At 37.1% G+C, this 27,609-nt stretch overlaps 1 protein-coding gene across 2 annotated transcripts in view; it reads right to left on the reverse strand.

Annotated features, from left to right (window-relative positions):
* The window catches only part of BTBD9 (BTB domain containing 9), a 342,598-nt gene that overhangs the window by 281,407 nt on the left and 33,582 nt on the right, over window positions 1-27,609 (reverse strand). For both annotated transcript variants that reach the window (XM_064476456.1, XM_064476455.1), the window contains 2 exons: window positions 20,763-20,982; window positions 17,828-17,947 (listed from right to left, as the gene is read on the reverse strand). In XM_064476456.1, the coding sequence (XP_064332526.1) occupies window positions 17,828-17,947; window positions 20,763-20,982 (340 nt within the window). The remainder of the gene's footprint in view (window positions 1-17,827; window positions 17,948-20,762; window positions 20,983-27,609) is intronic.

Genomic DNA, 27,609 nt, shown 5'->3' on the forward strand with positions numbered 1-27,609 from the left:
CTTCTTATAACAGATGGTACAGCTTGATGAAAATACATTCTTAATCATACTAATAAAAAGAAACCATATGGCATTGAACCTTTTCAGCTCTAAGAAGGTGAATCTCAGAGTAAAATCCTTGGACAAATATGAATTAAGATTTATGGTTAGCATGATATATGAGCTACATGATTTGCCATAAAGAGGAGAAGGAGCCAGTCCCACGTGTCAGACTTTTCAGTGAAAAGCAATCCCACAACTATTAAGAGATTCATGACATGTCTCTCACACAGGTACTATAGACAACTCCACAAATCCTGCAATGTTTTTTCCCCAGGCCAAGGAACTTATCTAAACCACACAATGACTAATTCAACCCCTCTCAAAGGGACGAACTTTTCCAATAAAAGAAAAATAAATGAAATGCCAGCTACTTTAAATCAAGCACTTAACTAACGTGTTGCTACTTAAATTGCACAGATAAATATTCTGGCCTAAGTTCAAGGGAAGCATGAATGTAAATGGGGATCCTAATGAATGAGCTCTATTTGGAGAATAGCTTTAAGATAAATACATTACTTTGCAGGTCTCAAAAAAAAAAATCTTCTGATTTTGCTAAGAACAGGGCTTACATGTTGTTGGAAGTTACTAGAAAATCAACTATGCATTGTAATTTCAATTGATACACCTTCTTTACATATATTTCAAAACCAAGACAATACTGAATTATCTCTCACACTGACACTACCCTGGGGTATTCCACAGACTTCAAGACTTTAAAAAAAAAAATCCAAAAATGAACATCTCCAGAAATAATGGGCATCCAGAACCTTGACTTTAGTGAAAGCAGCCAGCAAGGCACATTAGACTCCACTCTTGCTGCTGCAGCTGGGCCTGCCAAGTCTGTCAGTGGGCCAAATTAAGGCTGGTAAAGTTACAAATATGTTTTTCTTTTCAAAAGGATTAGGAGCCTCCAAAATATATTCATCTTGAAGTCTGAGTAACATTAAAGCTATGGGCAGTGCTACTAAATAGGAACAAAGACTTCAAAAACAATACTACTGCATTCCCCTCAACCACCCCAAACTGGGAATCTTTACTTATGTAATTGATTTGATTTAATGAGTGATGTGAAGTCCTTTCTCCAAGACAGAAGTATAATCTGCTGGTTAGCCATTCTTTTAAAAGAGACTATTGCTTATCAAAGTTCTGTTTCTTTGCATTACTGGTCAAAAGACAATTTTACTAAGGATGACACCCCTACGTCTAACTCACCACACCAGTTTTTGTTGCTGCTGTTCATTACCAGCATAAGCGGAGAGGAATGGCATATAGATACATGAAACACATATATAAGCATTACAGGATGTCCTCATTATTCAAGGACAACAGTTATCTAAAAAGGACTTTTTAAATCAATTCACTTAAAATAGAGATCAAAATTTCACACTGAATGTGGGAAAAAGGGTTTTCATTAAGTTAAAAAATTAAGAGATCAAATATAAGTGTATTTTATCTTCTATGTAACAAAATTTGAATAATAAGTGCAACTACATACAAACCAAAGTAGTAGCAGTAGTGGTGACAGCAGTAGTAAACAATTGTTACATATCTTTTGATACAGTTTTTCAAACATTTTCTAACTTCCCTGGCATAATTATAGTGAAAGAGATTCTTCCAAAAATACCTGAATATCATGAAATTTCCCTTAATTTTTAATAGTCAGATCCTTCTCTTGAAATGCCTAACATGTCATTATTTTGGTGGATTTTCTCTTCTTCAGTTGTTCACTGGTCAACGCTGCCAGAATTTCATTGCCAATGGCTCTGTGTGCAAGTCTGGCAGCAGTTCTTCAACATCACTCTTTTTGGTTTTATTAAATTTTTATCTCCTGTATTTTTGCAAAATCTGCCATTTGACTTTGCAATCAAGTACGATGATTTTATATCTTTCCAACAATCAGTGAAACATTATAACTAAAAGGATGGGCATGAATAGTATTCATCAGGGATGAATGTTTGAGTGGGAACAAATTTTACATGTGGACAGTTCAACAGTGAACATTTTTATATTATGACGACTTCTGTTTCCCTCAGCAACCTTTGTGCCCACATGGTATGAGATGATAAATAGTCAGATAACAAGGGTACCCATATATAAAAGGCCACAGTCATCACAGAAATACTTCTGTCTTCAGGAACTAGAAAAGTTTCTCAGGGGACTAGAAGCATATCCCAGAAGCACATACTAACATTCTACATTTTAATATTGCCTGCCTGCATATCCCATCAGCACAGTATAAACAGACTGAATAAAATGATACCTAGTACGCATCTCACCCTTTGGAAATGATTTTAATCTGGCACCACTCACTAAGCATAACAGCAAAATTGAAATCTTGACTTATTAATTTAAGCATCCAAATTTATATCTGGCAGCTGCCAGGATCTGGATCTACTGAGGGAACTAAGTGCTTTTAAAAGATTAAAAAAATATGTAGCATATGGACATTATCCTATGAAGTGTGTGTGTGTTTTGATCATCCTGCAGTAAAAGCTATTCTGAAGTCCAGAATAAAACAATTTTTTAAAAATCTTTGAAGATTCACAAAAAAACAAAGATAATGCCACAACTTGATAGAGATGGAAAGGACAGTATTACTGTGTTTTAAAAAACCTTTAGAGTCAAACAGACCTGGGCTTCAATCCCAGATGTTGCCATCTAGCTGTGAAATTGTAAGTTCATTACACTCTCCAAGTCTCACTTTTCTCATTTGTGAAATACAATAGCTGGACAATAATGCTTAGTTCCCAGGTAAGACCAAATGAAATACTTAAAGAGTCTGGGAAATTGAGGGTATTACCTATGCTACAAATCATATCTAAGCTAATAAACAACAACTTTCCTCCTTCTTCCAGGCATTATGACAGTATATAAGCTTCCAAAAGTCTCTGATGAGGCTTCATCTGTCTATCAAAACAAGGTTATGATATCATTATGTGGACTTTGTTAGAATCCCTTGATAAAGACAGAATTATATAGAAAACTTCTAAGAAGCAATGATGTCACACACCCAAGCACATATCTGCCAAGCCTTACATCTAAGAGGGAAGATGTTACTTAGATATATCAATGGGTTCTTTCCCAGTGACATATGATATTACTGTCTTTGAAGCTAGACATACATGTGTTAAAATCCTAGATCTTTCTGGTTTTGAGATCTCTGGCAAAGCAGAGATCTGTAAAGCTCTGTAAAAAGATAATAATCAAACCTATCTTCAAGAGCTGTTTTAAGAACTTAATCTTGTTCTTTAAGCTGTTTAAGAACATAAAACAATTTACGTAAAAGTATCTAGTACTCAGAAGGCATCCATCTTATCACCAACACTCCACAGATAATGTCATTTTAAAAATAAGACATCTACAATTTGTATTTTAAAAAAACAAACCCAAAATGTTTCAAGGATCAATATGTGATTCAGAGACCTTCAGACCGACTCAGATTCTGCAGGGTATGTTTTAAAACACATTATGACAGCAATAAAACACATTCCAAAGGTCTGTTCCTAAGATGTCATATCTATTGGTCATTTCTTCTCAAAGATGACAACATAAATAACAAACCGATGAACTCAATGGGATAACAGTCAAATAATGAGTACTGTTCAATGACAATGTTCAAAATAATCTCTCCAATGACCAAGCAACTGACAAGTCTGCAAACATTGCATCATCCTTCTAGATAGGATGTGGGCAATGGCAATAAGCACCATCTGGGCCATATTCTGTTTCAATTAAACCTACTGCTTTTTCTTAGTTTGCTTTCTTTCTAGATTCTGGGCACACACATAGGTTTACGTAACTTTTATATTTAAAGATAAGCCCTAGGATCTGTTTTCAAGAACTGTACGAGAGTCAGAAAATAGCTACATCTTGTTCATAGTTAATAGTCATGTCAAAAAAGCTGTTTTCACATCCATTTTAAAATGGCAGTGGTGGTCAAGGCAGTGGTGCCAACATAAGACAAAAACAAAAAGCAGAAAACAGTACCTGGATGTGAGCAATTATTATTACTGTCCAGGAGCAGTTTTCTCTACACTCCTCTTTTGGGTCTTTGCAGTCTTCACTTTCTTGCCCCTCCCATCTTCTAATGCACAGGACTAGCCCAACACCCACTCACCCCTCAACCACTTATTTCTCTGAACCTAAGCAACTGAATTTCACCAGGGAAAACCACACCAGGCAGATGGCCTCACTACTGACAGATCATGCTGACCAGTCTCAGTCATCCTGGCCTGCATGATACAGTTTCCCCAAAAGCACGTTCTCCCACTGTCTGCAACACCTATTTCCTACCTTTCTCCAAGCCACTCAAACCTCCAACTTCCCTCTCACGCTCAGCTGAGGATTTTGTTCCATTCATCCTAAAGAAAAGAGAAGCCATCACACTGGCACTCCAGTCTGGAATCGGATTAGTCTTCTCTTTCTTTCCTCCTTCCACACAAAATTAAGGCATCCCTTATTTCTTTGACTATCTTTTTATTTCCCTCTTCAACTTCCCTACTGATCTCCCTGCTTCTACTCCCACCACCTCAATGCAGTCCCCACAAAAAAGACAAGGTCTTTTAAAAACTTGTATCAGATCATGTCACATGCTTGCTTAGCACCTTCCCAGGGACTGCACTTTCAATAAACTACAACCTCTTTAATGTGGCCCCCCGGGGTCCTGAACAACCTGGTAATTACCCACCTCCTCCTCTACCTCACCACTGCTCTCCAGCCACACTGACTTCTTTTTATTTCCTTACACAGGCCAAGCTCTTTCCCTTCTCAGTGCTTTCCTATTTGTTTCTGCTCCAAATACTTTCCCCTTTTGTCTTTACCTACTTAATTTCTAATCATCACTTAGGTCTCTACTTAAACATCACTTCCCTCAAAGACCTCCCCTGGCTTGTCCGACTGAAACTGCGTTCTGCTTTGGCACTAATGCTCACTTTTATTTCTCCTTCTTTGTATTTATCATAGCCTATGATTCTTCCTTTACTTGTCATTATTTTGTTTAACATCTGACTCTCCTACTAAGCTATAAACTTCAAAAAGGGAGGGGATGTATGTTTAAAGCTCTCCACTGCAGCTCCAGTACCCAGCATGCTGCCTGTCATGTAGCAGACATATGATGAGTATTCGCTGAATAAACAAAGAAAAAATACTTTTATTTCATTTGGGAAGATCAAGGAAGATTTCCTGGAGGAAATGGCTTTTTAGCTTACTAAATGAAGGGACAAGATTTCAGCAGTAGAGATCAAAGAACATTTCAGAAAGAGGAAATTGTTTGCAACCAAATGTTTGGTACTAGTTAGAGATGTTGTAATTCAAAATCCAAAACAATTCTGGCACCAAGTGTAAGATAAAAATCTCACTAGAGAAAAGTGAAGCAGATGAAATAGCAAAATGTCACCACTTATTTCTTAAGTAATAATTCTGCAACTAACTCAAACTGGCTCCCTCACACCTTCTCTCCACCAATGTCATCCACTTCCCAGCCTCCTAGGTTCTAAACTTTGAAGCTCTCTTTCACCCCCCCCTTATTCAATCATTTACCAAGTTTGACTGGTTTTTCCTTTGAAATGTCTTTCACAGCTATTCTTTTTCTCCATTTTAACCAGATATCCTAATTCAAGCCCCCTTCACATATGGAGTTACTACAACCTTCTCTTAAATCAAGGTTTCTCACCGTTGGCACTACTGACATTTTCAGCTGGATGATTCACTGTTTGTTGTAGGGGGCTGTCCTGTACACTGCAGGATGGTTAGCAGCACCCTTGGCTTCTACCCACTAGAGGCCAGTAGCACTCTTGACTGTGACTGCCACAAATGTCTTCAGACATTGCCAAATGTCTTCCTGGGGAGCAAAACCACCCCTGGTTGAGAATCAGTTTCCCAGATGACCCCACAGGAAAAGCCCTCTAAAATTACCCAATCAAAATTCAACCCATCCTTTCAGGTCAACTCAAATTTCATTTTCTATGAAAACATGGATGCTTATCAACAAACAGATGAACAGTTGTTTTACTTTACAAATAATCAAAAATTTGCCAATAAAACAGATGAGAGACCATGGTTTACTTACCAGTTTGACAAAAGATTAAGAAATAATGATAACGCCCACTGTTGACAAGGATGTGGGGGAAAAGTACTATCATAATCTGCAGATGGGAATAAACCGGTACACGCTTTCTTTGGCATTTACCATTGTTTCACACTTGAATACGATCTTACATTTTCACTCTACTTATATGAAGAGAGAATCAGATACCTGTGCAAAGACATATTTATACGACTGTTCTATAATAATAAAACCGGAAACATTCTAAAAGTCCCGCAATAGGGGACTAGTTAGGTAAACATCAATATATTTAGAATATTGTGCTATTGTCAAAAAGGATAAAGCAGATATTTGTGTACTGACATGGAACAACAGCCATAATGAATATACGTATGTGCAAGGTTTCAAAATAATGTGTAGTATATGAAACCATTTTTATAAATAACATGTTTACGTATGTTTACACACAGGAAAGACTAGACAAATGTGTGTCAAAATATTAACACAATTTCTATATCCCCATCATATTTTAAATGTATAAAAGGAACTGTTCAATCTTCTTTTAAAATCTCTTGGGAAAGTCTAGCTTATGAATCCACACTTTAAATTTCTCAATTTACTTAAGGCAGGCTTATATATTTATTTACTACCTTTATTTCAGGCAAATATTCTGAGTTGGAATATTCTGTTCTGAGCCATTTTTACCCTGGAGAAATCAAATGGTAAAAAGGAAGTTTACAGAGAAAAATATATTTTTGTGCATTGCAGCTTACCGGTGTGATGCACCCATGAATCATACTGAAAATATGCCCCTTGAAATCAAAGAACACAATGTTTATACAAAGAATGTTCCCCAAAGTTCCCCAATAAAGAAAAGTGTTTAATCAAAATATTTGCTGACAGCTGGTTAGTGCTGATTCTAAAGTAGAAAAGAAAATCAGTGTCACTGTAGACTTCCGTTTTGTGTACAAAAGCTGATTATGCAAATTAGCCCAAAATGGAGACTCATTATCTGTTTTACACTTCAAGTGCGATTTTAAGCACCATAGGTATATGTACACACACACATCCAGAACACACATATATTTCAACAAACCATGCACATCATCTGTTCAAAACTGGGAAACGCATGCATGCTTCTACAACATTAAATGGAAGGCAGATGGTAGGCACTGATCAACAGAAATAAAGTGAAATCCTTCTAAATCCTGCTCCCCCTAACATTCCTTCTAATTTTTTCTTTAGAAAGATATCAAGCAGTTCTTCATTACTGTTGATTTGCAACTTCAAAATTACAATAGGCAATGCAAAAGAGGATTTCAAAGAGAAAAAAAATGTCTTTTAGTACAGATTCTCTTTTATAGTCTTAGGCAGGAGATAACACTAACTTTGAAACTCACAGCTTACTGTAGTTTTATCAGTATCTAATGTGTAAATTAGCTCTTTCTATAACTGGAGGTTTAGCTTTCAAAATACATAATTACTGATCATTTTAGCCTGCATCACATTTCTTTTGCAGGGTGAAATGAACTAAAACAGCTGTTACATCCTAATAGCTTCATAATGTGCATAGAATTTCTATGACTATTAGAAATTAAACCTACAGCTTCCTATCAGGCAGAATATATTCATGTGTATATACGACCCACATTATATTGAAGAATAATTACTAACTTATGAAATTGTAATTTGAAACATAATGAAGTAACGCTGCTAGAGAAAATACTGCAACTCTTAAATGAGGTCAAAACTGCTGGTCCACATCGATCGGTTCCTCCACCTTTCCTCACATCAATAAAAATACTTTGGACCAAAGGAAGTCCAAGTGTTCATGCTACCACCATTCCTTGCAGGGATCGAGCCCTCTATTTTCATACTGGGAGATAAATTTTTAAAGGTGAACCAAGTCTGGCACTCTGCCCAGAATTCCTGGCAGCCAACAAGCAATCTGGTTTTACTTCTGGTCCACTGTCGCCTGAGCTAACCTTGTATCTACAGAAAGCACTCTGATCTAGGGAACTTATACCATTTATAATGATGGCTGAGAAAGCTCTGATGATTTTATTAACCATGGGACTTGTACATACAGTTCTCTTGAAGCATATTTTCTGTGGAGAGAATAAAATATTCCTATTTCCTAGTATCTCCTTCTAACATTGGAAATAACAGCAGTGTTAAAAGGATTTTTTCAGGAAAAAGTGATTATTATCCAGGCACCTGCCTTCAGGGATGTTGGAGGGTTAAAGAGATACAACAAGATATCTAATGAGCACCTACTATCAAAGAAGTATAAAGTGAGGTCTGGGAACCACAAAATAATTAGAGAGGTATACAAGATATATTATGTAACTAATGGCTAAATTGGGTGATTCAAGACGTAAATATTATGAAAGGTCAGAGCAATCAATGCTACGCAGTGTGGGGTAAAATTTGAATATACATAGGCCTAACTCTCCACTGAGAGAATTATTAACTACTTAGCCAGTATCTTTTTAGATTAAACCATTTTCAAAATTAACAGGATTGGAAAATAACTATGTAATTCACAAATAAATCTGTGTCCAAGTTTTGTGTTTATTTGTTTTATACCTCCAAGATCTAGTAGTCCTTCCTTCCTCTCAGTCTTCTAAAAAGCAAAGTCAGTGAAGCTTTACTCCACTGATGTAATCTTGTTATTCACTCCAGAAGCTGGGATCTCTGTGGTCCTGGAAGCTCCAGCACCATTTCCACTAATTACTGGGTTCCTGGTCCCAGTTCCATAGCTCACCTTTGCCTCTGCTCCCTATGCTGAAGGCCCATGGCTCATATTAAGGAGCCTGGAGCCCCAGATGGCTTTGTGTTCTACTCCTTGCTTTCTACTTGATGGACCCACAGTCCCATGACCAATAGTTCAGTACCTGGCTTTCTGGTTCAGGATTTCTTAAGTCCCAAATAACGGTTGGGAGAGGTGCAGTGTCAAAACAGATTCTGAAAGGAGATCTTGAATAGGAAACAGATATACTGATGTTAATTTCCTTACAGGCAGCATGTACCCAACAATGAAGTACCAACAAAAATGTATTATTTTTCTATGCAAAAGACACATGACTCAAATCCTGGCTCCCAAATGAGGGATTTTTTTTTTCTTCACTTCTTGGGAACTTTTACTATTCTCTGAATATTATTTGTGAAAATTAACCTAATTTATGGTTCTTCACAGGGAATCTAGTCTTGTTGAAAGAAGTTTAAAAAAATATGTAACTTTAACTAAAACCAATCCCCAGATACCTGAAACAGTTTTACAGGGTAAAACAAAGAGAGAACTGTCAATCACATACAGTCTCTGAGCTTAGGGACATAGGTAGGAAGTATGGGCAGATAGTTGGTAAGTAGACGATTTTGACTGGTGAGACCAGAGTATTTTTGATAAGAACAAAAGATGAAGCTAGAGAAAAGACCCAATGATGGAGAGCTATGGGTGAAGAGTTTAGATTTGGCCACGTCCACTGCAGATTCTGCCTTTGGGAAGAGAATACAGAGCATCCTTCCTCTCTTATTTTGCCTGCTCAACCCCTTGGTCCCTTAAGATTCAGTTCAAATCCTCTCTTCAGCAGGACCTCCTGTAACTCTGCTCTGGCATACCCTACACAGATCTTCATTATTGCACTTATTTTACTTTATCTATGTTTTGAAATTTGGCACTCCTATTATATCATGAAATTCTTGAGAGAAGCAACTGTGTCTTGTTCACCCTTTTATGCCTGGCACCTAAACTAAGTGCCTGCAATATAGCCAGTATTCAATAAATATCTGTTTGTTGAATGAATGTATGAATAAATGAGTCTGTAAGTAGCAGGGTAGTAGCGGAGAAAGAGAAAGGGGAAAAAGGATGTTTGATGATCAACTAGGGAGTTACTATCTGAACTTAATCCTGGAACTAATCACTTGGAAAGCAACTGTTACCACCACCAAATATAGCTCTTGCCCTTCCAGAATGAAAAACAGACAATGGCTGTTTGTGGCAGTAATAACAGGTCATTAGTGTTAATAACATCATCTCACATTTATTAAAGGATACTAATTTATATTCTAAAATTGTAAAATAAAATGCAAAGGAAAAGGACAACTCTGTTCTATTTTCTTATGTTCCAATTCCTTCACTACACACAAAAGCAGCTCAACATGTTATTATCCTTTAAACAAAATAAAATTAAAAAGCCTGGATTCAACTGAATAACTTAAACACAAACAGCCATGTCTCAAAGGTCTTACTGAATATAAAACACAGTAGATTTTTTTTTTGGCCTATTGAGAGAATTCTAGGTGAAAATAATAAATAGAAAATTCCTCAACTAAAAAAAAAAGTAATTCAAGATGTAAAGGGATCATGTGAAGAGAAATTCCCCAATATAAGAAACTTGTTTCTAAACACAAGTGAAGCAAAACAAATCAGGAGTTAAGAACATAAAGTTCACTCGGTAATAATATAGTCTAAAGTGATCTAATGGGGAACTAAGAGGCAGGAAAGTTCAAAGCTCTACTGACAAACTGACAAACCATACCTACAGAAAGGATTGCCACAACCCCTTTGAAGCATTTTAAAAGAGAAAACTTCCCCAGTTGTTTATTCTCCTCCTCCTCCTCAGTATCCTCATCATCCAGGTGGCTCTGCCCAGCACAAGCAGAGTATGGCCACACTGGGAGGGGCTCTGTTTCATTCCTGGAAACTGCTCCTGCCAAAGAGGCAGCAAGAGCTTCTCCAGGCTCCACGTCTCCCCCTGCTCTAAAGCAGAGATATTTCTTCACCTCACACACAGCCTGCAGAGGGAACGCAGGACTGTGACGTTAACTCTGTAGTCAGATAGACCTTATCTTCTCCAAAGTTCAGTTTTCTTGTTTGTCAAATTAAGGTAGTTAGTGGTATTTCTCTCCCAGAGCTATTGTGAGAATCATATAAGGGAACAACCTATGCCTGGCCCACAGGAGATACTCAATAGATGTTAAACTGTTCCCTTCCTGTCTCTCCTCTGAGGTCCTGAAACCCTCTCTCTTTTTTCCTCATTCCTCCTTTCTTCTGCTCCCTGATTCCTTATAAATATTTAATGGCTCTATCTCCTTTGAGTTACTTTCCTATTTATTTCAAAATTCCAAAGGAAGATTTAAAAAAAAAAGAACTTTATTGTATGAAACTGAATAACTGTACTACAGAATCCCACGTATCTGTGATTCTTGGCAGATGACTGTCAAGGGCTGGCCAGCACCTGAATAGACTTCTATGAACTTCAGGCATAATTAATGCCCCACATGAGTAGAAAGACTTAAAAAAGTACAAATAGTTTCACATATTATTTCACAAACTACAGTATTCAGAACAATTTATATTTAAATATGATTTTATATTTAAAAAAAGCAATTTCAACCGCTCTTTAGCCCCATGTAAAACTGTTATGATTTAGTGACACCATGTGGCTACATTTTGCTTTGCACTCTTAGAAAAAAACGCTCTGTCTGCAGGTTGCTCTGTGTTAGTTCAATTATGATATCAAAGTTGTAGGTGGGGATACAATTCAAACTAAGTACGAACTAAAATGATTACTTTTTAAAAGTGCAACTGTTCCTTCTTCCTCTACATCTGAATAAGGAATTTCTTGAATTCTGAAGACATCAATCATATAAGGAAAGTAAAAGCTCAGCATAATTCTAGTTATGATTCTAAATCATCCTGGTAAACCACTGAATAATGTAAAAGTGCCTGCCTTTAAAAGTAAACAAATAAATCAATGCCCAAATATGGGATCAGGGGGAGAACAAAAGAGAAAAGATAGAAGACACACATGCTCTTGTACAATGTTAATATCGTAGAGAAAGAATGCTTCCATAAATAGCAATGTTTATTTTCTCATTTGTTTTATGTCTTGTAGATCTATAGCACTGTTAGGTACTACAATTTAATGAAAATGGGTAAAAAAAAAAAATTATGCTGCATCTAATAATGGCAGGGACGAGAGAGGACCTGGAATGTACAGCAGCAATAAAAGAGATTAAAGTGCCCTATTCCAAAAAAAAGTACAGTTTTAGTATTCATCTAATGAGGCCTCCTACGGTAGACCAGTTACTCCTGAATAACACTCAGTGTACACCAAAGAAAGCCTAAATATCTAAAACAATGGCCAGAGAATATCACTCTCTTCATCTCAGCTTAAAACACCCAGGTGTCCTCTCAGGCCTTCAAAGATCACCTATTTTAAACAAGCACTTTTCACCTCTTGACCCTGGTCACTATCACAGTACCATTTTCAACACTTACAATTACCTGATATGCTCTTATTGTTTATTTACATCTGTTTCTTCCAAATTCTATGACAGCAAAAACCTTGGCAGTTTTCTTCGGTGTTACTGCCTCAGTATCAAGTAAAATGCATAGCACAATTAGGAGCTTATTTGTGAAAAGAGTAATGAATGAATAAACAGATGAATAAATGAAGAAAAATCTATTTTCTTAGCTGGTAAAGCACATTTAAGTTTCTTGTTATAACTGAAAGGAGAACTGTTCAAGTGAGATGTTTATCATCATTTATGACCTCTAACGTGACCACTGAGACCAGAAGACAGACCAGCAGATGCTCCACAACTCCCTTTTCTTCAGGACAAATTGTCACATTATACTTTCTCATCTAAGAGAAGAAGAAGGAGGAGGGAAGGGAAACTACAATAATTAAAACACTTTCACTAAGAGTCATCAAGAAATCAATGGAATAGAGTATATGCTAAAATTTAGCACATGATAAATACGGCGGCTCTCACTAGTGTGATAAGGAACAATTATTAAATAAGTGATCTCAGTCAACTGATTATCCCTATCTGAAAATATACATGAAAAATATTCTGGCTGGATTAAATATTTACATATAAACATAAAAATAGCAAGGAAGAAAAAAATTTATAAAAGTCTAACACTCTTTAACAGAGTGGGGAATACCTTTCTAAACATGGTATCAGACCACCAGAAACCATAAAAAAGACTAACAAATTGGACCTCATTCAAACATAAAATTCTATATGGTAAAAAGTATCAATAGAGCACTAAAAACACAATACATGATAGCACTAAAAACACAATACATGATAGGCAAAAAGATAATCATATATACATATACATATACCTATCTGTATACGTACACACATATATATGACATTTATATATATAAATAAAGACGTACATACCAATACGAAGTTCTCACAAGCCAAAAACAAAAATATAATCAGCCCAGAAAGAAAACATGCAGAAGACAAAGATAGACTTTTTATAAATGAGAGACAGCAAATGGCAAGTATTGTAAGATACTCTACTTCACTGATGATAAAAAGAAATCCAAATTAAAATAAGACAATTCTTTATGAATCATAAGTCACACTGGCAAAATGTTGACAATGCCTGTGTTGGTGGGGTTGGCAGAAGGGGCGTTTCTATGTGCTACTGGTAGAAACTCGGTATAGCCTTACCAGAGAGCAAGCTTTATCAATATTAAAAATATATACTACATTATAATTTTACAATAAAAATGTCATAAAAAGACATTTCCATTTTGATAATTAAAAACAAAAGGAAAGGAAGAAAGCAGCTCAGTTTTGTGCTAACTGAGTACATCCCCCCTGTGGTGCGCCACGTTCTGAACCGTAAAGTCGCCCCTTTCTCATTATCCTCTCTGGCCTCGTCTTCAGTAAACTGTGCTCCTCCTGATTCTCCTTTGATCTCTCAGACCAGCCCATGCCATCTACTCTTTCCTTCCTTCTCTCAATAGGTATATCCTTACGGATGTTGCTTTTAGGCCTGCTATTCTTCTCCCTCAACTCCCAGTTTTTACACTAAGATCACTTTTGTAATTCCAGCTACCAGCCACATACAAGCTATCTTTTTACCCATTCACATCCATGTTGTCAAGTCATCTCATATTTCAGCAATATTATACAACTGCCAAATTATCAGCACGATACGAGAAAAAGCCAGAAAAAATTTTAACACTCTCAGGTCACTCAATATTTCCATCTTTATTAGTGTTTTTGTTCAGTCCTAGGCTCTACCATCCAAGAAAGCCATGGAAGGACTTGAAGAGAGTTTACTAGACAGCCAAGAAGACAGCATAAAGGTTGGGGAGTTTATGAGTAAAGCAGAAATTGCCATTTCCTGAAAAAGACAAAGCTGATGAGACATAAAATGGTTCTGAGTACCGTATGAAAAATTGTACCAAAACTGGCAAGTCACTTTTTTTCATCCATAGTTGGGGGCTAGAGGGTTGTTATTAGTCTAAGCTTCTGGCTACATAGAGCAGTTCCTACTTAACCCACAATGCATTATCCCTAATAAGGGCCCAGAAAGAAATGACCATTTCCTGACCGTTGTTACTGTGGTTGTAACAATCACTCTGGCTTTGAAGCCTGGAGTTATCCTTACTGCCACTAGATCAAGTCCACTATCTTGGTGAGGGGAAATGCTGATCAGATTACATTCCAAAGGATATATAAATGGCAAGTTTTATGTTATATATATATTTTTACAACAATAAAAAATGGTTTACCAAAGCAAAAATACATGAAAACTGCTGGAATCATACAAAGGGGAAGGTTATCAAGACAAAGGAACCATGTAAGGCATGTGTGTAGACTGGCAATACGGAAAAGTGCTGAACAGACCACGCTCCTGAGATAAGGAACAGTTTTGTCATACTGGGAGCCACCATGGCCGCAGAGGATGGCAGGGATTGCTGTTTCTCTGAAGGCCAACCACCAGTTCACAGTCTCAGAATGTAGGAAAAAATCATAAAAACAACTATGTACTGGGCCTGTACTTTGGGCCCAGCACTGTGCTCAGTACTTGTACACACGCTCTGTCATCTAACCCTCCACAGCAGACCCCAGGAAGGGCAGTTTTATTCCTGCTTTTCACTGGCGTAGAAATGAGGGCTCGGAGAGGCACAGCTTTACTAAGATTACAACGTCACTGCTAGATGAAACCAGGATTCGAGAAGAGCTTTAATTCCGCAGCCCATGGTTTTTCTACTGCACGATGCTGATTTACACACAGTTCAGCCTAGACTCAGAGAGAAGGCTGGATAATCTCACACCTCTCAATTCACAGAGCATCTCTTCTTTTGTGAATATATTTGATGTAATCTTTCATCAATGCATGACACATCCTTCAGGATTAACCTCAAAATTCAGTTTCCCGAAGAAAAAAACAGAAAGTAACCTTTGCAAACAGTACAGAACCATTTATTTACTATTCCAGAGAGTTTTCCAGCACTGATACACATTTTAACAAATACTTGGATAAAAAGCACCACTGAATATATATACATATTAATATTGAACCAATCTCTCTTCATTACCTGGTCAATGCCTTGACCCCAAACCTATGCAAACATTTTAGAGTACCTACTGTATACAAGGTCATAGCCTGAGTACCATGCAAGAATACTAGAAGATTAGAATCCATACTCCTTGCTTCCAAGAGCTTGTAATTTCAGTATCAGAGGCAAGACAAACACACAAAGGACACTGAAGAACAAAGGTGACATACAAATGTGCAAATTAATGAACCTAATGCAAAATGATTGCTTATGTGATAAGGAAATAAAGAATTTATATGTGCCCAGTGAAGTTCCTGGAAGAAGTGTATTCAGAACACTGTTTAGGTAGTCAATAAATGATTGTGAAGAAACGCAAAGCTAAGACATCCTTGGATAATCAATAGGGACTTATTAAGTTCATTTTCAAATACTACCAAAATTCCAATCTATTTCAAAAGGCAGAGTTTATGAAGGAATGTAGTAATTAATACAATAAGTAAAGTTGTTATAAATCTTAAATTTCTTTTTCACTAAAATGGTTATCAAGACTCCTTCCTTTTCTGGTTATCACATATCACCTTTGCCCAGTTTTCCTTGAGCAGAGTTGGGGGCTGGCTATACCAAGACAAAAACCAGCCTCATGAATACATCCAGGCTCTACAACACATAAAAGCAACATCAACAAAGGCAAGGTCACACAGGGGAGACTAAATAAGCAAAGGGGAGTACAAATAATACCCATTAATAAATAAGAGAAATTATATTTCCTGAAAGCCAGACATCATGACTGAGGGTACGTCTCCCTCTTCACAGTAGTGTTAAGGTGGGCAAGCTTCTGTCATAGCTGGTATTACAGTCATGATAATTTGTTCTGGGAGTCATGCTCCTAGTGCTTCAAATTAAATACAAACACACAGTTCACGGGCCAACATCAGACATTTTGGTCATTATGCTGCTTATGTTTTAATCCGATACAACCATAATAACCTGAGTTGATGCAGACTCAATCCCCTCCTCCACTTCGGGGCTCCTCTTTCACTCTCCAAGTATCCCTACACAGTTCTGAGATACAGAATCTTCACTCAATTTCTTGTCCCTCTCTTTTAAATCCACTCAAAACTCCTCTGATAAAAGAGCAACAGCCAGACTTGAGACACTTTAGACCTTCTTTGGGGAAATGAAATTGATTTTCTTCATTTCCACACAAGAGGATCCCTGGGTAACAATATTGTGTCTGGTCATACCCATAATAAAAAAAACAGAGGCAACATTCTTTACTGTCCCAAAGGCTGAAAGGTTTTGTGGAGTTCCTGTAGTGGAAATAAGAATTCAGCCTGATGCTGTTAGACCATGCATTTAATAGGTATAAGAGTGTCTTCTGACCAAAAGAGTAAGTGCTGGGGGGCATCCCCATCCGCTCAACTCGGTCACACCGGGATGTCAGTGGGGTCACGGGTAAGGGTGTGGAAGGGAGTGGGTAAGGCACCAGCCTCACATGCTCCCTGGCTTACGCCCACCATACCCCTTTCCCTTCTCTTGCCACACCTAACTAAACAAACCAATCACTTTCTGCCTTTGATCTTCTGGCTTTAAAATAAAGAATATGTAAGGGAAACTTCCAAAGGGAAAATCACAATAGAAAAAGCACAACAGAGTTTCAGGGGGCTTTATCCACCTTTCCCAACTCCCAGATTCATTATTCATATTGGTTTTTCAGAATTTCAGAAAGAAAGCTTAAAAGACGGCTTATACCTAAGTAAGAACATGGTATTTTAGAACAACAGCTTACCAATACTTTTTAAAAACAAACTTACATGGAGCTGCAACATAAAACACAATAAAAGCAAAGATGATCTGGTTAAAGTGAGGGTGTAAGCCTGCAGCCCCACCAGCTCAGCCTCCCTTGCCCCAAACCCAATCCCACTATAAACACCGGCTCTGTCAAACTCCACTAAACACCCACTGACCTACAAAAAGAACACAGGTATTCAGAACGTGCACAACAGCATCCAAAAATCCCCTGGCCCTGATGATTTCCAGGAAAGTCTCCAGAAATATCTCTCATGGCTTCTATGGAAAGAACGCAGCCCCCAACAAAAACTCTGTTTTCAAGGTACAACATGGAGTTTAAAAAGCATTTCCACTTCTCAGTGTGCCCTGTCCCTTCTTGTTCATTTACATGACTACCACATAAATATGATACCAAACACTTTGGATAAACAGCTCCACAGTACACTCTAAATACTAAGATGCTTAATTTTCCATAGTTTCCCTAAATGTTTTAGTTGAGATGCATTTGGTAGCTGATATCCTAAAAAAACTCTTCTTCCATGAGACAGAAAAACCTAGTCTGTTTCTCTACATCCAAATCTCTTTAAACAAATATCAAAATCATTTATAAGCCACGAGGACTAACCTGCAGACACGGGCTGGAAAATATAACTTTTGCCAAGAACGACACAGATATTGTGAATGATCAATCACTCTGATCCAATCAAGTTCATCCATTGACACTTCAATGAAGTATGAATAAGACCTATGAATCAAAAGGAAAAAGGCAGAAAAAGGTACCATGTTAAAAATGACAGTACAAAGTTGTATCTTAATAAAGTGTTAAGAGGTACAAAAAATACACTATTCATGAATTACATCTTCTTCATAACACCCAAATTGATGATGAAATCTGTATAGATCCCTTTAATACAGCATTCACCAAAATGTATTGAAATTATCCCTCTGCATGTCTGTCTGCCTTATTAGGTCACAAGCTGCTTAAGAACAAGGACCAGGCCACATTTATTTGCATATATCCAGGGTTTAGGATGGTGCTTGGCACATACCAGGCATGGAAGATATAACAGGACCAGAATGCCTTGCACACACCGTATTAGCAGATTAATAAAGCCATGACAGAGAGAAGACAGAGAACAGAGAAGTGTGCCTTCGCCCTTTACTTTCGCTGGCCTAGGTGCTCAGCGCTGCTCTCTCAGGAAGGAAGCCAACTCATAATGGTTCCTTGTAGAGGCCCGCTTATCTCTCTCTTCCTCCCAGTCTCCTACCATCCCACACACAGACGCAGCCTGCGGAAAAATAAATGACATGGGCAGAGAGATAATACGTGTTTCTTTTGGGTACAACTTAAAATCTGGCAGCTAATAATCTGGCAGTAATGAAAACAGCCTATCATCCTCCCCTGGTCAGCTACCCTGGACCATTACATGCTGGTCTCATACTGAACAAATCTATATTCCCCTGTCATAAGCCAAATTTAAATTTGAGATGCAGTTATTACTTGTACTGTAATATCAACAGGAACAATCTCAGAAGATTTAGGTGACCATAAATGTCAGCCTGCAACCAACAGTTGTGACCAGAAAAGGTCAGCTTATTTTGTGTCATCTCCTCATTTTCTGCTGTCCCCTCACTCCCATTCATTTTATTGCTCAGTCTCAGACTGGTTATAACCTTTTATTGAACCTCTTTGGGTTATCAGCAATGCAGGATATAATTTTACATCACATGTCAGAATCTTTTTGGCTTAAGATCCTGAATTTTTCACCTTTGCTTAGAATGATAATTCAGTGAGAAAAGAACTGGTACATGGTAAAGTTAAGTTCCCTGTGAAAGTAATGGACATACTAAAATAAAATGGCCTATAAATATTTAACATCTTGGAAATGATAACTACTTTTAGTTCCAAATGTACTAAACTTTTCTTATTTTTATACTAATTTCATTATTAATTAAATGAGTAAATACATGTAAAGCTTTTAGAACAATGTCTACTATTATTATTTATCAGAGACTCTTGGAAATAACACATGAATCAGTTCCATTTTGCCAACTAACCATCATATTGTATCCAACAAGATACGTATCAGGAAATATATTCTTAATAAAAAAGAAACAGATAGAGATAGCCTGGAGATAACCTCCAATACCCAGGCACATGGGAGATGCTGACTCCCACTTCATAAAGCTTCCCTCATACTTGGCTCAAATGGCCTGAAAGGACAGGGTGGTGGCCAGCAGTGCTAACCAGAGAAGTGACCTAACCAGCAAGATTCACAGGGTGTCATCACCATTACAATTAAGCCCTTCATGCCCAGACTCAAAAAGGCACTGAGTAGGGTCTAGGAGACCATACACCAGTGTCTGGGTATGTAGGATTTAGGTTAATGACAAGCAAAGGAGACTGTTCAGGTGGTGGTCACCCTACTGACCTGGTACTCTCTGCCATCATGGCTAAATCCTAGAAACCACAGTGGGTGAAAACATCAGCATGGCTAGAAAAGGAGACAGAATCTTTTTTTTCAAACATTTTTTATCGAGTTACAATCATTTTACAATGTTGTGTCAAATTCCACTGTAAAGCATAGGAGGCAGAATCTTGAAGCCACTATGGAACTGGTGGATTCTTAGGCTGAAGCCCACCAAAATTTTTTCACAAATTTCTTGTTTTGATACTGATATTTATCCACACTATTTTTCTTTATCCATAGCATAAAAATGTATTTTAAAAGTTATAATAATATCCAAATTTGAGGAATCAAATAATGGTAAGACAACCATTAAAAGTAACATTTTAGAGAAATATTTTTGAAAGAAGTAGAATGTTCACAATGTATTAAGTAAAAAGTGAAGTTACTTTTTGTACATCTGATTTTTATTTTGTAAAACTATGGGTGTTTTTTTCTATTTTTGTTTTTTAACTTTATATAATTTTTAAAGGTAGCTTTCCATTTACAGTTATTACAAAATACTGGCTATGTTCCCTGTGTTGTACAGGACATCCTTAAGTCTATCCTTACATCCAGATGTTTTATACCTGCCACTCTCCCACCCCTATACTGCCCCTCTCCCCTACCACTGGTAACCACTAGTTTGTTCTCTGTATCTGTGAGTCTGCTTCTTTTTTGTTATATTCACTAGTTTGTTGTATTTTTTGGATTCCACATATAAACTATGGTTTTACAAATTTTTGGGGTGTGTGTGTGTGTGTGTGTGTGTGTGTGTGACTATGCCTAACAAAAAAACACTGGTTAGATATATACAAAAATTAATAATAGGCAGTGAGGTTACTAGCAATTTTTATTTTCTTCTTTGTGCTTTTGTACTTTCAATGTTTTCCACAATAAACGCATATTCACTACTTTATTAAGTAGAAAAAAATCAAAAAAATGTTTAAGGAATACATCTTTTAACTTTTTCCCAAAAATTAAACTTCAAGAGAAATAACTGATGGCAAAGATATAAACTATCAAACCTTTAAAACCGAAGCAGATGACCACAAAGTTAGGCCATCTCAATCAAACACGTCAGTTTCTCTCCAAGTCATGCTAATGACTCACCGGCTATCTCGGTCCCACAGGAGGATCCGTATATGATTGATAATGGACGGCTGACCTAGCTTAATCTCAATGCCAGAACGGCAGTCATCGTCAATTGGGTGCCTAGAAAATCCATGATCCAAATCATAATTTTGAGTGTCACCATCTAATAAGGCAGACTTCAGCTCCCCTTTTACCACCTGGGCTCCATACTTCATAGTTGCAATGTTTTCTTCTGGTACTATAGTTAAAAATAGAAAAAGCAAGGTTAATGGTTACTTACTAAATTTTCCATATTTGGGAGAAAAAGATAAAATTTTAGCATTCCAGTTGATTCCAGTATATGTATTTATTTTTAAAATGGCAGAGACAAGTCTATGAAGAAAGGAAATATAGAATGTCTGTGAGGATTAAGATACCATCACAGTTTAAATTTAATGACACCATCACAACCACAAAGTGCCTGGGACTAATGTTACTAAGAAAAAGCTGTTAATACCGGAAAAAGCATGTACTAGGGCAAACAAATCAGCTCTGCTGAGTTCATAGTATTAATAGCTTTAATTTAATATCTACTATACAAAACAGCATGAAAATGACTTGTACCTGCCATCTGGACTGAGCACAAAATATAAAGCAAAGCAGACATGTCAGACATCTGATAAAACAACAGAAAGAAAAAGGTTCCAATACAGCAAAGCTGTTGGTCATACATGGACATGCTGAATCAATTAATCTAGTTAAAAAACAAGAATGTTTGAAAGAAGACATATTTTTTACTTTACTGGAGTATTTTTTAAAATAAAAATTCAGGAGGTGGGTATAGCTAGCTCAGTAGTAGAGCACATGCTTAGCATGCACAAAGTTCTTGGGTTGAATTCCAGTATTTCCACTAAGAAAAAAAAAAAATTCAGACAGTCTCTCATCAAAATCAATATTATGGTTATAATTAAACCCCCTCCCTTCTCCAAGATTTATTAAGAATTGATTAAGAATCAGTGGTTCCTGGGATTCTGGAGTCCTCTATGGAAATTTTGCTTCCCAGGTCTGGAACCTGTCTTCCAGGTTCTAACATTCCAAATCGACACTCTCTTCATGGAGAGACAAGAGGCAACATAAAGTAGATGTTAAGAGGCTGAGCTTCAAAGTCAGAGTTTAAATAATGGCACCACCTTAAACCAGGTGTATCACTTTGGGGATGCCACCTTCTCCAAACTTCAATTTCTCAACAGGGCAATGTCTACCCCTCAGGTATTTTGTTTATTTGTTTTAAGGATTAAATGAGATGATGTTTACAAAGCACAGAATAAGCTCTAAAAAAGATTGCCATTACTATTATGAAACATACAGAAATAGCACACAATAAGATAACTAAGCAAGTTTACAGACTGTAAATGCTGAATTCTCACAGTACCTACACATCTTGGCTGTGTGATCTGAATAGGGGAAAGTGTGAGCTATAATGAGGCTCTGAGGGAAAAGGAGTGAGTAATTCATCATAGCAGATTTCTTGGAAAATGTGAGTTTAAATCTTTTTTTCAAATGAGGACAGGTAAGGAGAGTAGCTCCAGCTGACAATAATAAATGCAGCTGAAAAATAGGGGCTAGGGTAGGTTTAGTTAACCTTTAAAAGACTAAAGCAGCTCAGAAACCAAACCAAATCAAACGAAAATCTGGTCATAATCAACTTCTTATCACCAGAAGCTTAAGTGCTACAGATTTATAACTTCCTAAGTTGTATAAGTTCATGGAAATCATACATATTTTTCATATTTACTTTTCATTTATTTAACACACTTTATTAATTTCTTTGACTTACTCATAATAATCCCTTGAGTGTAGTACTACTATGCATCCATTTCACTGATGGGGAAGTCGGGACACAGAAAGGTTAAATGGACTTTGCTGCCCAAGGTCATACAGCCAGCAAGAAGCAGAGGTGCTCTCAGAACCCAGGCAGTTTGTCTCTAGGGGCCCTGCTCTGCTACCTCCCTCATGAAGGGTTTCTGATGGGAAGACCATACTTGACTTCTCATACTAGCCCCTTCCTTCTAAGGCTACTTAGACCCAAAGGAAAGAAACAGTCTGATATGAAAAAGTTCAAAAAAAAGTTGGACTTAAAACGAGAAACCTAAGCTTGAGACTCAGGCTCTATCACCCACTACCCTTGAACGAGGCCTCTTAGTCTCTCTGAATCTGTTTTCTCCTCTAAAAAGAATAATATTTTACCCATAGAGCTACTGTAATATTTATACTATAAATAATATACGCTAAAGTACTGTAAGTATAAGCATTCAATTAGTCAAAAAAACATTTACTGAGGACTCATTCTGTACCAGGCACCATGTGAGGCATTGGGAATACCTCAGTGAACTACACAGACAGGCCCTGCCCTTCTGATGCCTCTGATCTAGAGATGAAGCATTTTATAAAGCAAGCAAATAAAAGTTTCAAATTTGTGCTTTTCAGGGATTAATGATATGTCATCACTTGGTAAAAACAAACATTTGTTCCCTTACTGCTGAACAGAGTATGGATGCCCAAAGTCTGCAGCTGCTGACCAGTGGAACTAACTCCTCGGGATCTGACAGCACTAGTCAAGACCATGCAAAAAGAGGGGGCATCTAAGCTTTCAGACTTCGAGATTGCTGTTATTCTTTGATTTTCTCTAACATAAGCCTCTTCACCTCTAAAATATATCAAGAGAGGAATAACACTAGGCACAAGAGTTTCAAGTGGCTGTAGCTAAAAGTCTAAAATGGAAATCAAATTTCTACCACAATTCTAAGAATTCTTTTGAAGTTTATCTCAAGAGGACTTGAGAACTTATCAAACTGTTCCTGATATAGATTCCCTGAGTGTGTCTTTCAATCAAAACGGAGAACATTTATACAAGTGGAAATTCTCTCATAGTAACTGTAATCTTGAGTATCTCACAGGATAAAAATACAACTCCAATTTTTTTTTCAAAATCTGTAGTTAAATGATGAATTTAAGAGGGAAAGTAATCATGAAAAAATTCAAGTCATAATAAAATCATTCAAGCCTTAAATATTCATACTGCCTTTGTCTGTCTATCCATAGATAGAAGAGCTCTCAAAAAACATAGGGTGGTAGGGATTAAACAAGACAGTAGACAGCAATAATAGTTTTCTTTATATTTGTAATTTTTGATGCATTTTACAAACATTAAGAAAGGAAAATCAAGCATTGAAGTTCCATATCTAGGCAGAAAAAAGCCAATTATTAGAAAGAAAAACTAAGGAGAAATGGAGCAGGACCTGTCCCTAGCTACACAGGTCCAAAATCTGAGTGGTGTTGGGTTAACTATCTTGTGTTTTTCTTTAGTTGCTTTATGTTCTTAACCATTCTTTATTGAACCCCCTATTACACCTAGGCTGAGATGGCTGTTAACCATTTGGATCCACACTTAGTTCTCTGCCCTCTGCAATCTCTTTACCCAATTCTGTTCCCTAAATCATCTTCTACTCCCCAACCTGACTTCCTTGAAGAGTGTGTGGAACCTTCCTGTCAACAAGTGAGGCAGTACACATGACTTGACCACTCTTGTCTTGCCTCAACCTCCCTTGTTATCTCCACTCTCTGCAGGCCTCCCTTCCACATCTGACAGTGCTGGTACTCAAACACACCACAAAACAGAAATAGAAAACAGCCCAGGCAGGAAACTCTATCAACAAGCACTGGCCTCCAGAGTCAGATCAGCACTTTAGTTCCAGCTCAGCATCGATTTCCCTCTAACTCTAAGCAAGTTACTCATACAGATCACAGAATGAAAACATGTAAGAGCTGAAAGGGATCTTCATCTTACTTATTCAAAGAAAAAAAAAATCCTAAGCTGTCTCTGGTGTGTTTATTCAGTGTGCTGGGCTTGGCCCTCCAGCAGCTCACCGTCTGATGGAGACAAGAGTGCATATCAGACACAAAACGCCTCCATGGAGGTATCTTCAGTAGAGATGACTTGTGAACCCCCTAGTTTACAGATAAAGATACTGAAAATTACAGTTGGGAAGACAGAATACTAATAGAAGTCAAAGAGTTTTAAAAGTATTAAAGGTTCATTGTTGTTAGTACTCTCTTTATGTGTTAAGTGAGACAAATTTTAAATTCTAGTTTAGAAGGGATAGATTCATTCAGTAACTCACTTATTTGGAAAAGTCTAGATTCAGGTACTGTGCTAGGCGCTGGAAAAACACAGGGGAGAAGACTTAATTACAGTCCTCAAGAAGCTCAGTTCAAGTAGGAGTGTAAGGAACAATTATGTCACAGTGGCAAGGCCCCAGGCCTAGTTATTGGAAACTACAGGAATAGACATGGTACCAAGTACCTATAGCACAGATTTACACACACACACCCCAGCCAGTAACTTAACAAGCCTAGAAATAGATCAACTTTGAGCCAATAAAGAAATCTTGAGGATGGAAGTTGTGATGTGCTATCTGGTATAAAACATGAAGAAACAAGAAATTACTATTCTCTTTCCCAAAGTCTAAAATCTGAGATACACAATACAAAGTGTAACTCAGCTTGAATAGAAAAGCACTAACCTTCAAGGCAGAAATAGCTCTACAGCTAAGACAAAACTAAATATTAAGGAATGGTCTGAATACAAGTAGTTCAAATATTCTAAGGAAAAAAAATTTCATTAAAAGAATAATTCCCTTTCCCTGGGCATATGGACAAATGCTCATCATTATAAATGTACAAAACTATATATAAACCACATTCTCAAAAAGACTAACCACCACTGGTAAGTTAAAAACATCCTTTGGATCCCCTTTTTTTTGGGAGAGGGAGGGGAATCACTATAATTTGGTTAAAAAGCCTCAGGATATACAGCTCCAATAATTAAACCTTCCAGTAACTACTATTAATAAACTGAAAGAAAAATATTTAGTATTAGTATCTAGGGACTAGATACTAATCCCTAGTCCCAAGATAGAACCTCTCTACATTTCATGAAAAGTCCGCAAAGACTCAGAACCACTCCCAGAGATGAACAAAGAAACAAACAAATTTGATCAATAATTTCTAAATAAACAGAACTATCTTTCCAGATCATCAGCTCAGGGACAGTTCTGAAATTTTAGACCCCTTTTTCCTTAACAGTGAAGAAACTTGATTCTTTTTAAAAAATGGTATGAATGTTTGGATAACATTTACTTAGCAAATAATCTATTTTGTAGGGTCTGAGAGGAAAAGTAATATGCTTCCTTAGTATTTCTATTATTGATTTACTATTCATATAATTCAAAAGTCAGAAAAAGTCTGCTACTTAATCATTTCTCAAGTTTAGAAGTTAGATAAAAAATTCCCAAACATGCATAATCTCTTCCTTGATCTACCTGAACTCCCACTGAATTACTCCAAAATGAAGAAGTTAACATCTGTGAGCAGTAATTACAGTAAGTACATCATTATGGAACTGAGTACACCTCTCCTTGATTAGTCCCTTTCACAGTCATTTCATCGGTCTATTAGAACCCACATTTGACACCTATACTATACGACCAGCTGATCAATTCCTAGCTACCAGTTAACTATATCATATGTCCAAAGCATCTCCTCACTTCTGCAGCAATGTCCCAAGCCTATCGCAACAGTGAAACCAGTCCTGGGGCCCTACCAACACTTTGAATCAAAAGTAGGGCAAGAGTGGGGAAAGGAGCTTATATAAGAAAGGATCCAGCAATGAAGATTTACAAAGACTAAAACTATACTACTCATCTTGTTACTTCTCCCTTCTGCATCCTCCCACACTTTATCTAAGGCTGACTTTCAATTAGTTCCACTCTCTAGCACCTCTAATCTCTTCCCAGACCTCTCCCAACCTGTTCCCTCTAGCTACCATACTAGTTTTCTACCACCTTTACTCCAATTCACACATCAGACGATCAACCTATTGTATTTACTATTTTTTCAAACCCATGGCCTAATTCCCTGCTTAGTCAAGCTTCTGTCTAGACTATTAACCAACTCACCACAATTTATATCCAAAAGTTTTCTCTCAATTCTCATTCTTCTTGCCCTCTCAGCATCACTAGATACCAGTGACCACCCTTCTCCATATAAACGCTCTCTCCTCTGTTGGCTTCTATAGCCCTATCCCAGTTTTCTTCCTACCTCTCTAATTCTTACTTCTCTACCTTCAGCATCCTGGCTGTAGGTCTCCTCCAAGCCTCAGACTTTGATTTTCACTTCTTTCTCTATACTCCAGCCCAGGTTCCACCTCTTTTGTTCCCAGCTTTGACTGCTTCCTAAATACCAGTAATATGCTTCCACTGCCTTTAGACACTTCTCCTTGCATTAACTCACCAAGTGGCTGCTAAATGTTATTCAGTGTGTTAAATGTTGAAGATACAAAGATCAGTGTGCCTTCAAATACCAAAGACAATAAAAATGTTTGAACAACGTGATCAATGTGATAATTCCTACACAGACACACAGAGATGAGGAAGAACACAAAAAACAATGGCTTCCTACAGTACTGAGCTTACACACATTATTTAATCCTTGTAACAACACGCAGAGATATCAAACTAAAGTAAAATTCCTTATATAATTTAATACCAGGTCATACAACTAGTAAATGACTAATTCAGGACTTGAAGTCAAATTTGACTCTAAAACCTATGCTTTTTCTTCTATGCCCAATGAAAAGAAATGTAAATCTGATGAGTCAGGAGAGAAGTCCAGTGCTGAGGACATCTATTTAAGATCAATCAGTATTTAGAAAGTGTCTGAAGCCATGGTCAAGGAAAAGACCACTCAGGGAAATGACTAACATGAGACAGAACTTAGAATTTAGACGTCCCAGAAACCCTCAAACTCAATAAGCCTAAGAACAAGT

Source organism: Camelus dromedarius, chromosome 19 (genome assembly GCF_036321535.1).
Source record: "Camelus dromedarius isolate mCamDro1 chromosome 19, mCamDro1.pat, whole genome shotgun sequence".
Taxonomy (NCBI): domain Eukaryota; kingdom Metazoa; phylum Chordata; class Mammalia; order Artiodactyla; family Camelidae; genus Camelus; species Camelus dromedarius.